At 40.9% G+C, this 15,249-nt stretch overlaps 1 protein-coding gene and 1 long non-coding RNA gene across 3 annotated transcripts in view; one reads left to right on the top strand and one right to left on the bottom strand.

The window, feature by feature from the left end:
• Window positions 1–10,099, bottom strand: part of RIOK3 (RIO kinase 3) — a 24,734-nt gene extending 14,635 nt beyond the window's left edge. Inside the window, exons 1-2 of the mRNA XM_072604394.1 lie at window positions 9,833–10,099; window positions 710–828 (exon numbers count right to left, since the gene is read on the bottom strand). Of these exons, the coding sequence (XP_072460495.1) occupies window positions 710–828; window positions 9,833–10,081 (368 nt within the window). The 5' untranslated portion in view covers window positions 10,082–10,099. The remainder of the gene's footprint in view (window positions 1–709; window positions 829–9,832) is intronic.
• On the top strand, window positions 9,955–15,249 carry LOC140501133 (uncharacterized). 2 transcript variants are annotated; one of them, XR_011966074.1, is made up of 2 exons: window positions 9,955–10,494; window positions 13,541–15,249. It is a non-coding gene; the product is annotated as an uncharacterized lncRNA (long non-coding RNA). The 2 variants fall into 2 exon arrangements; XR_011966073.1 differs by having other exon boundaries at window positions 9,955–10,737.

The following is a 15,249-nucleotide window of genomic DNA, read 5'->3' as shown; positions in this document are numbered from 1 at the left end:
GTTTCTAAATTTTTTCATCATCTGCTGGCCTTCACATGTTGTCTGTGGCTTCTGCAAAACTCCCCCAAAATTCCCATTTAATTTCTTATACCGACCTTCAACATATCAAAACCACAATAGGAAAAGTCAAGATGTGGAAGGGATAACTGTATTAGCACGCCCAGTTCTTCTTATGACCAATTACATACATTTAGGAGATGGCTGGTCAGGATTGGGAGTAGAATGACAGAACAAAAAGCAAAAAGGTCCATAAGGAAATTCCAAGAAATGACATCTTCACTAGTCCCCTACTCACAAAGGGAAACAATGAGAAATAGATTCACTACACATATTTTGGCCATAATTTGGTTCTACTTCACTATTCAGTATCAGAAAATATATGCTTTTCAGAAAGAGCAGCTCATTTTATTCAATAATACAAAGTCTAAAAAGAATTGTTTGTATAGTCAAAAAGATTTAGAGCTGGAAGGCACACAAAGCACATGCATTTACACATAGTCCAACCCTTTCATTTTATACATGAAGGCGCTGAGGCTCCCCAGCAGCTTTGCTTAGTGCTTAGAATGGTGCTTGGCACACAGTAAGTGATTAATGAAGCTTGTTTACTTTGCAAGTTTACAAAGGTAGAAGGACAGAGCAAGAATGTGATCCTGGGTCCTTTAACAATTAAACCACTAGAAAATTAGGGTTCTTGGCAAATCATACTTACGCGACAGCTTCTGGAAAAGCAGCGGCTTCATCTTCCAATTGTAGCTCTTTAGCTAATTGTTCACTCATTACATCAGCCAATGAACATGATATTGTATTTTGAGAGGTGCCCCAAGGACACTATAAAACAAATAAAAATTTAATAAATTTCACAATTTGTAATTTAGCTTTGTTTTTATATCCTAATATGCTTTACCAAGCAACACCAAATGTAGATTTATATTTTAGAGACTTCTAAACATTCAAATTAAACACCTGAGTTCAAAAGCAAAATAGTATCTCTTAAAAATCAACTACAAGGTGGAAATGGTAGCACTTAATGTAATCGCTGTTACTGGGCAGCCTGATGTTAGTGTAACATTTGAACCCCAGAGTTCTGAGCTGGAGTAGACTATGCCAATTGAATGTTTTCACTGAGTCCATCATCAATATGATGAACAGGGGGACCTAAAGAGCCCAAGTCAGTCAAACCTTATGTGCTAATAGACATAGAAAATGGAGTATCAGAGCGGCAATACACTTCCAGACTGAGTAAAATAGGGAGATCTAGTCTCAAATCAATTATAATATTCAGGAAAAAGGAAGAATGCCAGAAATGGTAAGCAAATATGCACTACTGCAAGAGCTCTTCCAAAAAGGGACAGTTGTAGTTCTTGATGTAAGTGTAATCATCCTTGTAAACTGTAAAGCTCTCATTTTCCACCTGCCTGCACTCCTTTGGACTTCGCTACCCTCCCAGAAATGTCATCAGCAGGAATCTTATCATCCTGCAGGAGTATATCACTTCACCAGGACTCTCAGTACTCTCTTCCTCTTTGGCTGGGTCCTGTGGAAAGAAAAGCTCTTCCCCAAACCTCCATGTAAAACAGAGAAGCCAGAACAACAATTTCTTCATTTCCCACCTGGCTACACAGCTCTGGACTTTTTCCCCATGCTTTCAGGACAGGTACTTTCCTACTCCAACCCCTTCTTTAGGCTTCCTTTTGCATATTGTCTTCTGCTATTAAACTGTAAGCTCTTTGAGGGCAGAAACTGTCTTTTCTTTTTTCTCCAGATTTGTATTCCCCAGCGCTTAGCATAGTGCACTTATTAGGCACGTAATAAATGTTAACTGACTGACATGCCCATTTTTCTTAGAAGCCTAAATCTATCTGCAATTTCTACTCCTTATTCTTAATTCTACCCTATTCTATATAACAGCCCTTCAAACACTTTAAAAAGTTCTCATCATCAATCATTACTGCCCCACCCCAATTCCCACCCCTTAAGTCCTCTCTTATCTAGTCTAAGCATGGCCATTTCCTTCAACCAGTCCTCTTATGGCATGATTTTAAGTCCTTTACCCTCTTAGTCACCCTTCCTTGGTCACTTTCCAGCACATCAATGTCTTCTAAAATGTGGCATCCAGCCATAACTGCAAAGAACAATCCAGATAGAGTGTGACTACAGTAAAGTCTATTACTTCCTGTAGTGAGTAAGAATGGTGTATTTGGAGACAAGAAAACCTGAGTTCAAATCCTACCTCAGACATTTGACCTAATATATCTGTTTCCTCATTTGTAATACAGGGATAAGGAAAGTCCCAGGGCTGTTGTGAGAATTAAATAAGATACTGTATGTACAGCAATTTGCAAATCTTAAAACACTATAAAAGTACTAACTATTATTATTATCACTACTACTACTGTCACTGCCACTGCTACTCCTTCTCCCACTCCCGATAACCTTGTCTCTCTTTAATCCAGCCAAAGATTATGTTAGCTTTTCTGGCTGCCTTAATCACACTCTTACCTCATTTTCGAGCCTCAAGCCGCTAAGATCTTTTTCAAACTGCTACCCTGCTATATTTCCTCCATCCCTGTTAAATATCATTTTATTAGACTCTAACCAATGCAGTAGCCTGTCAAAACCTTTTTGGATCCTGACTCTAACGTAGAGGGTTCTTAAGCTACAGTCCACAGACCTGAACTGATTTCAAGGGGTTTATGAACCTGGATGGAAAAAAAAGATTACACCTGGGGGAGGAGCCAAGACAGCAGAATAGAAAGATACACATATGCTAGCTCCAAACCCATAGCTCACAAAATATCTGTAAAGAAGAACTCCCAACAAATTCTGGAGCAGCAGAAGCCACAAAACAAGGGAGTGGAGGAGATTTCTGTTCCAGAGAGCCCTGAAAACAGACACCAAAGGTCCATCGTGCACCGGACCCGGGAGCAGAGCCCAGCACTGCCTTGGCCATGCAGCACCTAGAGGAGCAGATCCCAGCAGGCTTCAGGGACAGAATCTCCAGTGGCCGCCCAGGTCCCTCCACCCACAGGTGCCAGGGGTGAGTGAGAGAGTTTTTTTGGCTCGCCAGGACGGAGCGGGGTGTCCCCACCACCCATAACTCAGGCCCCCTCAGGAGGCAGCAGTGGGGGTGGCAGTGGACAAGGGCTCCCAGAGCAGGCAGGAGCCCTGATCCATTGTTGAAGGTCTCTGCATAAACCCCCTGAGAGAACTGAGCCCTGTGTGGCGGTCCTGCCCCCACCTAAGCACCTGAACTTAATCTCACACTGAATAGCAGCCCCGCCCCTGCCCAAAGCCCTGAGGCTAGGAAGCAACATTTGCATCTCAGACCCCAAGCACTAGCTGGGCAGAACTGGAGGTGAGATGGGTGTGGAGAGGAAACTCAGAAGTTAAGTCACTGGCTGGGAAAATGCCCAGAAAAGGGAAAAAAAATAAGACCATAGAAGGTTACTTTCTTGGTGAACAGATATCTCCTCCCTTCCTTTCAGAGGAGGAAGAACAATGCTTACCATCGGGGAAAGACACAGAAGGCTTCTGTATCCCACACATCCAAAATAAATATACCATGGGCTCAGGCCATGGAAGAGCTCAAAAAGGATTTTGAAAATCAAGTTAGAGAGGTGGAGGAAAAACTGGGAAGAGAAATGAGAGAGATGCAAGAAAAGCATCAAAAGCAGGTCAACACCTTGATAAAGGAGACCCAAAAAAATGCTGTAGGCTAACTCAATTGGCAAAAGGGGTTCAAAAAATGAGGAGAAAAATGCTTTCAAAAGCAGAATTAGCCAAATGGAAAAGGAGGCTCAAAAGCTCACTGAAGAAAATAGTTCTTTCAAAATTAGAATGGAACAGATGGAGGCTAATGACTTTGTGAGAAACCGAGAAATCACAAAACAAAAACAAAAGAATGACAAAATGGAAGATAATGTGAAATATCTCATTGGAAAAACAACTGATCTGGAAAATAGATCCAGGAGAGATAATTTAAAAATTATGGGACTACCTGAAAGCCATGATCAGAAAAAGAGCCCAGACATCATCTTTCATGAAATTATCAAGGAAAACTGCCCTGAGATTCTAGAACCAGAGGGCAAAATAAGTATTCAAGGAATCCACCAATCACTGCCTGAAAGAGATCCAAAAAGAGAAACTCCTAGGAACATTGTGGCCAAATTCCAGAGTTCCCTGGTCAAGGACAAAATATTGCAAGCAGCTAGAAAGAAACAATTCAAGTATTGTGGAAATACAATCAGGATAACACAATATCTAGCAGCTTCTACATTAAGGGATTGAAGGGTGTGGAATATCATATTCCAGAAGTCAAAGGAACTAGGACTAAAACCAAGAAATCACCCACCCAGCAAAACTGAGTATAATACTTCAGGGGAAAAAATGGTCTTTCAATGAAACAGAGGACTTTCAAGCATTCTTGATGAAAAGACCAGAGCTGAAAAGAAAATTTGACTTTCAAACACAAGATTGAAGAGAAGCATGAAAAGGTAAACAGCAAAGAGAAGTCATAAGGGACTTACTAAAGTTGAACTGTTTACATTCCTACATGGAAAGACAATATTTGTAACTCTTGAAACTTTTCAGTATCTGGGTAGTTGGTGAGATTACACACACACACGCACAGAGAGACAAAGAGCACAGAGTGAATTGAACAGGATGGGATCATATCTTAAAAAAATGGAATTAAGGGGTGAGAGAGAAATATATTGGGAGAAGAAAGGGAGAAATGGAATGGGGCAAATTATGTCATAAAAGAGGCAAGTAAAAGACTTTTCAGTGGAGGGAAAAAGGAGGGAGGTGAGAGAAAAACATGAAGTTTACTCTCATCACATTTGACTAAAGAAGGAATAAAATGCACACTCAATTTGGTATGAAAACCTATCTTACAATACAGGAAAGTGGGAGAAAAGGGGATAAGTAGGGTGGGGGGGATGATGGAAGGGAGGGCAATGGGAGGAGGGAGCAATTTGAAGTCAACACTTGGGCAGGGACAGGATCAAAAGAGAGAATAGAAGCAATGGGGGGCAGGATAGGATGGAGGGAAATATAGTTAGTCTTACACAACACGACTATTATGGAAGTCATTTGCAAAACTACACAGATATGGCCTATATTGAATTGCTTGCCTTCCCAAAGGGAATGGGTGGGGAGGGAGGGATGAAGAGAAGTTGGAAGTCAAAGTTCTAGGAACAACTGTTGAGTACTGTTCTTGCTATTAGGAAATAAGAAATACAGGCAATGGGGTATAGAAAGTTATCTGGCCCTACAGGACAAAAGAGAAGATGGGGACAAGGGAAGGGAGGGATGATAGAAGAGAGGGCAGATTGGTGATAGGGGCAATTAGAATGCCCGGTGTTTTGGGGTGGGGGGAGGGGACAAATGGGGAGAAAATGTGGAACCCAAAATTTTGTGAAAATGAATGTTAAAAGTTAAATAAATAAATTTAAAAAAAAAAAGATTACACCTTCACTTTTATCAATTTCTACCGAAATTTAGCATTTCCTCCAAGTATGAATATAGGCAAAAAACATGATTCCAAAAAATGATTAATAGCTTCAGTAGACTACCAAAAAGGTCTGTGACACACTAAAAAGGTTAGAATCCCCTAAAATTTAATGTCATCCAAACAACTGGTAATAAATTTCTCATATATACATACTTATATGTATGTAACTATATAAATATACATATATGTACATACATAAAATCAGTCAGTCAAGTTGTTACCCTGAGCGCTTTATGTCCCAAAGTAAACTCATCTTTCCTGGCCTCTGCCCCTATAACTGACTCTTCATATTTGAAGCTCTAGTGTGAATCACATCTGACACCCTGAAAATGATCTAACTCTGGATCTAACATTTTCTGAAGAATTCCATGCCCTCCATAATGCAGTACAATAAAAAAATTTGATAGCACATGAAACTTCAAAACTATTATGTATAACTTGCTATTCTTTTAAAATATATAATAAAGTTATTGTGAAAAAAAAAAAGAATCCCATGTCCATCAATTGAGAAATAGCTAACCAAGCTGTGGTATAGTATAGGATTGTAATGGAATATTATTATGCGATAAAAAATGACAAGCAGAATGATTTCAGAAAAACCTGGAAAGACTTAAACGAACTGAGGCATAGTGAACAGAACCAGAATGTTTTACATAGCAAGCAACTGTGAACGACTTAGCTATTCTCAGCAATACTGAGAATCCAAGACAATCCGAAAGAACTAATGGTGAAGCATATTATCTGCCCCCAGAGAAAGAACTGATTTGACTGAAATATTGACTGAAGCATACTATTTTTCATTTTCATTTTTTTCTTTTATTCAAGTTTTCTTGTACACAATGACTAATATGAAAATGTTTTACATAACCTAGATATGACTGCTTACTATTTGGGTGTGTGGGGGAAGAATGCAATTTGGAACTCAAAACTTTCTTTCTCAAAGGCCCCCAGGGTTCCTCCGCCTTTGGTACTGGGGCTTTCACCTTTGTGGCGGTACTCTGTTCACTCCTAAACCCAGACCATCTTGCCATCAGCCATGCTGCTGATGTGCTGCCTCTTCTCATCTGGCCTAGCATGGTCCAAACTAAGCCTCCAGGAGATTCGTCCCAAATCCCCAGAAACATGTCTTCACATAATGATATCCAGCTACCCCCCCCCCGGCCCCCCAAGCCATCTTGTCATCCGCTTCTGATCTGCTTCTGTGCCAGGTCAGAACACCTTTCCTCATTACTCATATCCAGATATATAGTCTGTTAATGCTTCTTAATAACACATGTCACCTTTATCCCTCCTTTATCTCTCCACAACCACCTAGCACATATAGCCCAGGGCAGGACTTGAGGTCTGGAGGCATCCTCAGGACTGAATGTCAGTCTCACAGTTGGTCTAGTTGTTATTCTTTCCCACTTTCGATCTGCAATTCATCCCCCTCACCAAGACTAATCTTTAAAAACCAACAATTTAATTAGATATAGATCCCCTGCAATAGCTTCCTACTACCTAAGTATGGGTCAACAACTTAATGTAAATATTAAAAAATTGAACAGATACGATTTAGTGGGATTGCCAAGCAATGTTTGTTTTTCACATTCCTTTTCTCTCTTCTGGTGCTTTCAGACATGTCTAGAAACTTGTTTATCTCATTTTTACAATTAGTTATCAACTAATTCTATTTAGGAATAGTCAAGACATTAGCTTATAGACCCGAAGAGGGGTATTGACATTTTTTAAGGTAACTTGGGACACTATCATAGGCCAAGGGTGGGCCCAGGGGATCAACTCAAATTAATAATCAAAATCATCCACAAACGTACTTCCTCCTATTTTTCCAAGTTTATCTAATACCACCAATATGTCTAGGATGTGCTATCTCTTTTTAGTCCCTAACTTCCTTCAAAGCTCAATTCATACACCACCTCCCTTGCATAAGGCCCTTCCTGATCTCCCTCCCCCACCCTGTTAGTGCCTCTCCCCCAAAATCACTTTGTGTAGATTCATATGAATGTACACATCATTTTCTATAACAGAATGCAAGCTTGAAACCAAGGGCTGTTAAATATTTGCCTCTATATTCCTAGTACCTGGCCCATAATAGTCATTTAAATAAATACATGATTTAGTGAATATTCTACAAAAATCTCTTCTAAAAATCTTTCTTACAGTCAAGCTTACTGCTTCAATTGTTTCTAAATTTACTAAATACAATCTTACCATCAAGCACAAAGTTCCTCGTTGCTAAGAAATATACTTCCTGTTCATTAAAGGGTACGGGTTTTATCTTACTTCTATTATTTACCATAGCACCTAAGCACTCAAACAGTAGCAGACTGAAATGTAATTTTGTAGATGTGACCAGAGACAAACCCAAATATATCATCTCTATCCATTTTATACAACTTATAAAAATATTTGCCCTAAAAATTAGACCAAACTTTGTCTTTCTTCACACTCTTTGTCAGCTTCATTACAATTATTGCCTGGTTTATTTATTAACACTACCATATGCTAATTACTTACCAAAAGAAATACACAAAATTAATTAACACACACTTAATCTAAACAGAAATTAAGCAACAAAGGAACTTCTTGCTCTGAGGCCTCTGCTCTCCTGAATCACTTTTAGGAAAACCCTCCATTACAATTTTTCATTTTACTTCTTACCATCCCCATTTCCTCCACAACCTCCCCACCTATCTTGCTGGCTTGTACCCTTCCTTTCCTCTGGCTCACCAGGTCTGAAATTATTAAAAAATATATATATATAACTCTGTCAAGTTCCTGGATTGGGGTGTGTCAATATACTTTCTATGGCTCAGGGTGTGTCAATATACTTTCTATGGCTCAATTCACCATCCCTGTAACTTTCTGGACCAAAGTGCCCTTCTCTGGACACTATTTTCCTAGCTGCGTTGTGCCACACTCACCCATTAAAATGAAGGAGCCAATAACACTTGAAACATAATGCTTAATTTGAAAAGCGGGAACCCTCTGCTTTTGATTTGTACCCCAACTGCTTAGCAGGAAGGAATACGGTGCTTAATAAATACTTTTTCAGTCATTCATCCAAGCTCACACATAATACACTGGGATAATACCTCTTACTTCCAAACACAGGAAAGTATTTTTTATGTAAAATACAATATTTGAAAGGATTAAGTGTTTAATTTTTCTTTGTATTTACTTAAATGACCATAATAAATGCTTTCCCGAAAAATGTAAAGTCATGAGACATACTAAAAATACCATCTAGTATCACTTCTATATACTGCTAGCGGCCTTGACGAAGAGGTCCAGACACCTAATGTAAAACTCACTCTATTGGTCAGCAAACAAAAAAAACTAACTTAGTTCAGATAAAGCTACAGTTATTCTCGTTACTTTAAAGAACTTCTATAGGCGCTTTATTGAATTCAAACTTATTTTCTTTAAATTCATCTGTAGTTAAATTAAGCCAAATAATTATTTCCCCCTTTCAGGGAGATACATAACCTAAAGTCCCATATAAGATCCTTTAAATGGCTATGCTCTCTCAAAGTGAAAAAAAAAAAACCAACTTTTAAAGCCAGAATTTTTATTTCATCTATTCAGAACCATAATCTGTTGGCAACAAAGTCCTAGGAAGAGAAGTTTCAGCACACTAAAACACATCACCACCAATATGAGGACAAAAAGAAAAGGTGATTCCTTCTCCTATACAATGATTCATTCCAGCACGTCCAACAACGGATCACGAAGCATGAGATCTCGGCTTATAAGGAAAGGAGAGGACGGATATAGAAAGCGTCAGTGCTCCTTTAGCTCCACCTGGACGTTTAAAAAGGACTGTGAGGGGCCCTCACCCTCGCCAGGAGAAGGGCAGGAGGAAGAATTCTGGCCACCATCGGCCACTACAGACCTCAAACCGCCACCCTCGGGAGAGCGGGTCTAGGATCACCAGCGTTTCAAAGAGACACAAGAAAAGGGTCGCGATCACCGAGAACTTCAACAACGGAAAGCAGGGACGGCTCGAAGCCATCGCTCCGCGGTCTCGAAGAGAAAAAGAAGCCTCCCCACCACGGGAACTCGAACCCCCTGGACCCGGCCCCGGCATCGCGGTTTTTTCCGCTCACTCCACCTCATCTCTACCCTCTCCCCACCGCGTCCCGACGGGAAAGCCCCCTCCCTCACTAGTCTCCCCTTTTTCTAAGGACCAAAGAACCAATCCGGCCCCCCCTCACACACACACCTCTCCGCCCCAGAGACTTCCCATTCAGGCTCTCAGAGTCTCGCAGGACGGACTGTCTCCGGGAGGGCCGTCCCCGCCATCCCCAAGCCTCCTACCTTATTTGGCCCCCAAGCCGACCCTGGCCTGGCCTCAGGAGTGGTGACACCGACCAGATCCATCTGCAGAGGACACACGTACGGAGCAGCGAGGGGAGGAATGAGAGAGCGGGCACAGCAGAGGTCTAGGACGAGGAGGCAGAGACGGCGGCAGCGAGAGCCGGAGGCGCAGGTGACAGATGGCGAGGGCGGCGTCCGGAACTGAACCTCTTCTCTTCCGCCCTCACCCCGGCGACGATCGCTTCCCATTGGCCCTCCCTCCCAGCGCTTCCGCTTTCGTCAGCTCGCTTCCCCGCCCCACCCACTCAGGAGCGTGACTTCACTTCCGGCTCAGACTCCGGGGATGCGGGCGTTCCCTGTCGGGTTGTTTTCGAGTCTCCAGGACAGTCTTAGGGGGAGGGGGACGGGTGTGTCGTCCTGACGTCGTTGCACTCGGTATCCCTGCAGGTTCCGGCGGAGGGATGTTAGTGACATCTTTGGACCTGGCTAAGCCCGCACTGAAATTGACCTGAAATTGATCAGTGACTCAGCAGCCCCTTGTTTATCCCGGTATTGATGAGGGGAAAATGGGCCTGAGAAGATCGTCACGTTGGAAGCTTTTAAAAATATTCAGAGGGCCTGGAGTTGGACCGGGGCCAGATCTAAGCCTGCGTTTTGCCAGGGTAACCATTGAACTCTTGTTAACATGCTCTAACCAGAATTCATTCACTTCCTTGTTAAACCCACCCCTCCTCCAGACTATTTCACTTTAAAGCACCTCTCTCAAGGCATCCAGGTTCTCGACCTGAAAGTCATCCTTTGCCTTTGTCAGTGGAAAAGAACAGCGAATTTAGAATCGGAAGCCCTGGGTTCAAATCATTTGATTATAAAACCAAGTGTTTTTCAGTTGGCACCCATGTGACAGAGTAAGTGACTTAAACTCTGTGGGATTGCTGGATGACTGAAGGTCCTCACTGGTTCTGAAACCATGAAACTTCCTCTTGCCTCAATAACCAATGAGTTGCCAAGTCTTAATTCTACCTCTATCACATCTCTTAAACAGGTCCTTCCATATCCTTAGTTCAACCCCTCCCTTCAACTCTCACCAGGAATATTGCAATATCCTCCTAATTTGGGCTACCTGTGTACAAACTCTTCATTTCAATCCATCTAACACATAGCTGCCAAGTCAATAATTCTAAAACACTAGACGTTCCCTTCTAAAAAACTCACGTGGCTTCCAATTGTCTCAGATAAAATACAAACTCCTTTGCCTGGTATTTGAAAAGCTCCACAATTTGGCCTCCAATCTTATTTCATATTGTTCCCTTTCCCACTTTATAAACCTAATCTGATTGATTTCTAATCCATGTCTAATCCAATCTAGGTGATTAATTCCAATCGAACTGGCCTGCTTGCCGCACCCCAAAGTTGTGACTATTTCACCTTCTGTGCTGTTGCAGAAGCTGACCCAAATGCAGGCCATACTTTCCTTTCTCTCCCACCTTTCTGAACCTTTACTTTCCCTTAATGCTCAACTCAGCTGCCACCTCTTATACCAAGTATTTCCTGCCATTCTCAATTGTAAGTGCCCTCTCCTCAAATTACCTTTTATGTGCTATGTATATATTGTATTCTAACAGGAGAATGTTGTCATTGAGGGTAGGCATTGTTTCAGAGACTGTGTCATCTTTTGTGCTCCAGCCCTTTGCCTTAACAGCTAGCATGTATTATGTGCTTAGTAAATATTTATTGAATTGAAACAGGTTGAATAGTTACCAGACCAGATTCTCATGATTTAAGTATTAGACTGTCATTCATTTCACTAATTACTTGAACACAGAATTGAACCAGGGACCTTTGTCCCTTAGGCAATTTTGTGCAGAATAATAACAGTCAAATAACTGTCTCTGATGACTACTGGACTTTTCTACCTTTCTACCTTTTTCCCCTGCTTCAGAAATTATTTCAAAATCTCCACACTAAAATGTTGTAGATCATCAGCCAAAGCAGGATGGGGGTGAGTGGGAGAAGGAGCTTGATAAATCAGATTTATGGATTTGTAGGGAGTGGGAATAGGATTCCTTTTGGTATGCTCAAGCCATTTGGGGTTCGAAAGGAATTGGAAATGAAAGATACATGAAAGTTGAGAAAACGTGGGTGGAGTGACAAATGAGATGAATCTTAGAAAGCTTTTTAAGAATAGATTATTTTTAGTTTTCAACATTCATTTCAATAAGTTTTAAATTTTCTCCACCTCCCCAAGAATTCATGCAATCTGATATAGGCTCTACATATACATTCTTATTGAACATATTTTCACATTAGTCATGTTGTATAGAAGAATTAGAATGAATGGAACCACGAGGAAAAAAAAGCAAGACCAAACAAAAAAAGAGGGCAAATAGTATGCTTCAATCTGCAATCACACTTCATATTTCTTTCTCTGATTATAGATGGCATTTTCAGTCATGAGTCTTTTGCAGTTGGTTTAGGTCCTTGCATTGCTATGAAGGGCTAAGTCTATCAAAGTCAGTCATCAAATAATGTGGTTATTACTGTATACAATGTTCTCCTGGTTCCACTCATTTCACTCAGCATCAGCTCATTCAAGTCTTTTCTGGTTTTTCTGAATTCTGCCTGTTCATCATTTCTTATAGCACAATAGTATTCCATTACATTCCTATACCACAACTTGTTCAGCCATTTCCCAATTGATGGACATCCCCTCAATTTCCAGTTTTGTAGCCACCACAAAGAGAGCTACTACAAATATTTTTGTACATGTGGGTCCTTTTCCCATTTTTATGATCTCTTTAGGATACAGTCCTAGAAGAGCTATAGCTGGGTCAAAGAGTATACAGTTTTATAGCCCTTTGGAACTATAGCATAGTTCCAAATTGCTCCCCAGAATAGTTGGATCAGTTCACAACTCCACCAATAATGAATTAGTGTTCCAATTTTTGGCAGACTTTTAAGGAGAAGGAAAAGAAAAGGGATGATCAGCCAGGGGAGGCTAGTAAATTTAGGATGTAATTCATGTAAAGGAGCAATAAAATAGTAACAGAAAAAAGAAGAGCCTAGGCAGAATAAAGCACAAAATGTGTAGAGGAATACTTCAGAGAGGAAATTGGAAAGGGCAGGAATTTGGAGATTAGAATTAGGATAGTTCTGGACTGCTTACTTCAGACTCGCAATGTGTATGGCTGTAAAACTTTAAATTATAGGTTTCAAATATTATCTTGTCAATTAAGATAGCATCTATCTACAAACAATAGCTATCTTTGAAAAGGAAAAAATGGGTGTGTTAGAATATGCTCTCTTTCAGAGAGTCAACGATGGAACAAAGGGCCATTTTAATGTGAAATTGAACAGATAGCTGTAATTGCAAGGAATAATCTTCATCTTGAGGTCCCTATTATGAATTTTGATAAACTCTCTCATGAACATCATTGACAAACTATTTTTTTTTTTTAACAAAGGGTAGGTCAAGAATCTGTGCTGCCTAAATTAATCAAATCAATGTGCCTTTTGGATTTTTTCAGCTATGGTGTGAAAGTTGAAAATAGTGTCATCTCAACAGGGTTAAGAATTTAGGACCTTTTCCATTCCTTTACTTAATAAATATTTAATACCTAATCTTAATTTTTAAAAAAGCTGCCGAGACTTCCAGTGCCGAGATGGTGGATTGAGGAAGGAACTCTCTGACATTCTCAAATTCTCTTTTAGACAACTAGAAAATCACCTCAGAATTAATCTAGGAAGTGTGAAGCAGCTGACCAACCCAGCAGGAGAGGTCTAACTCACCAGAATGGGAGGGGAGCCAGGTCCAAGAGAATCAACTGTTTGCCACTGCCTCCAGCCTCACAGCAAAATACAAACTTCCCAGCATATATAACAAAGACTCAGCTCCTGATGGACTCAGTTAGTAGGCAGGAAACCTATGTGATTAAGCACATCTGTGAACTCTCAGGGTTCAAAGGAGATCAATCCTTCAGATGTTTTCAATGAGCCTAAGAAACTGAGCTCCAAAAAGAAAACAACAAAAATCCCACTTTTCTTCCTCTTACACTTGGACATTTTTCAAGAAATTGTCAAAGATGGGGCGGAGTCAAGATGATGGAGTAGAAAGACACACATACACTACTTCTTCCCCCACAGCCCATGAAATACCTATAAAGAAAGACTCTCTTCAAATTCTAGAGCAGCAGAAGCCATAGAACAATGGAGTGGAGATTTCCAGCCCAGGGTGACCTGAAAGGATGGGAAATGTCTGTTGTCCAGATGAGGAGCTGAGCCCAGCCCAGCCTTGGCCTCAGCACACGGCACCTGGAGGAGGACTCGAGCAAGCCTCAGGGGCAGAATTCCTAGCTGAAGTAGCAGTGGTTCCCTGATCTCTCAACCCACAGGCACCAAAGGTCGGTGAGAGGGTTTTTTTCAACTGGCCCAGGAGGGAGAAGGACCTTCCCATAGCTCCAGCCTCGGCACAGCAGAGGCCACATATGATATTCCAAAAGTCAAAGGAACTAGGACTAAAACCAAGAATCACCTACCCATCAAAACTGAGTATAATACTTCAGGGGGAAAATGGTTTTTCAATGAAATAGAGGACTTTCAAGCATTCTTGATGAAAAGACCAGAGCTGAAAAGAAAATTTGACTTTCAAACATAAGAATGAAGAGAAGCATGAAAAGGTAAACAGCAAAGAGAAATCATAAGGGACTTACTAAAGTTGAACTGTTTACATTCCTACATGGAAAGACAATATTTGTAATTCTTGAAACTTTTCAGTATCTGGGTAGTTGGTGGGATTACATACACACACACACACACACACACACACACAGCACAGGGTGAGTGGAATAGGATGGGATCATATCTAAAAGAATGAAATTAAGGTGTAAGAGAGGAATATATTGGGAGGAGAAAGAGAGAAATGGAATGAAGTAAATTATCTCTCATAAAAGAGGCAAGAAAAGACTTTTCAATGGAGGGAAAAAGGGGGGAGGTGAAAGAGAAAACATGAAGCTTACTCTCATCACATCTGACTCAAAGAAGGAATAAAATGTACACTCATTTTGGTATGAAAACCTACCTTACAATACAGGAAAGTGGGGGAGAAGGGGATCAGCAGGGTGAGGGGGACGATGGAAGGGATGGCAAATGGGAGGAGGGAGCAATTAGAAGTCAACATTCTTGGCAACGGACAAGGTCAAAAGAGAGAATAGAAGTAATGGGGGGGCAGGATAGGATGGAGGGAAATATAGTTAGTCTTACACAACATGACTATTATGGAAGGCATTTGCAAAACTACACATATATGGCCTATACTGAATTGCTTGCCTTCCCAATGGAGATGGGTGGGGAGGGAGGAAGGAAGAGAAGTTGGAACTCAAAGTTTTAAGAACAAATGTTGAGTATTGTTCCTGCATACAATT

Source organism: Notamacropus eugenii, chromosome 4 (genome assembly GCF_028372415.1).
Source record: "Notamacropus eugenii isolate mMacEug1 chromosome 4, mMacEug1.pri_v2, whole genome shotgun sequence".
NCBI lineage: Eukaryota > Metazoa > Chordata > Mammalia > Diprotodontia > Macropodidae > Notamacropus > Notamacropus eugenii.
Note: the sequence above shows the minus strand (reverse complement) of the source record. Positions and strands in the feature narration are given on the sequence as shown.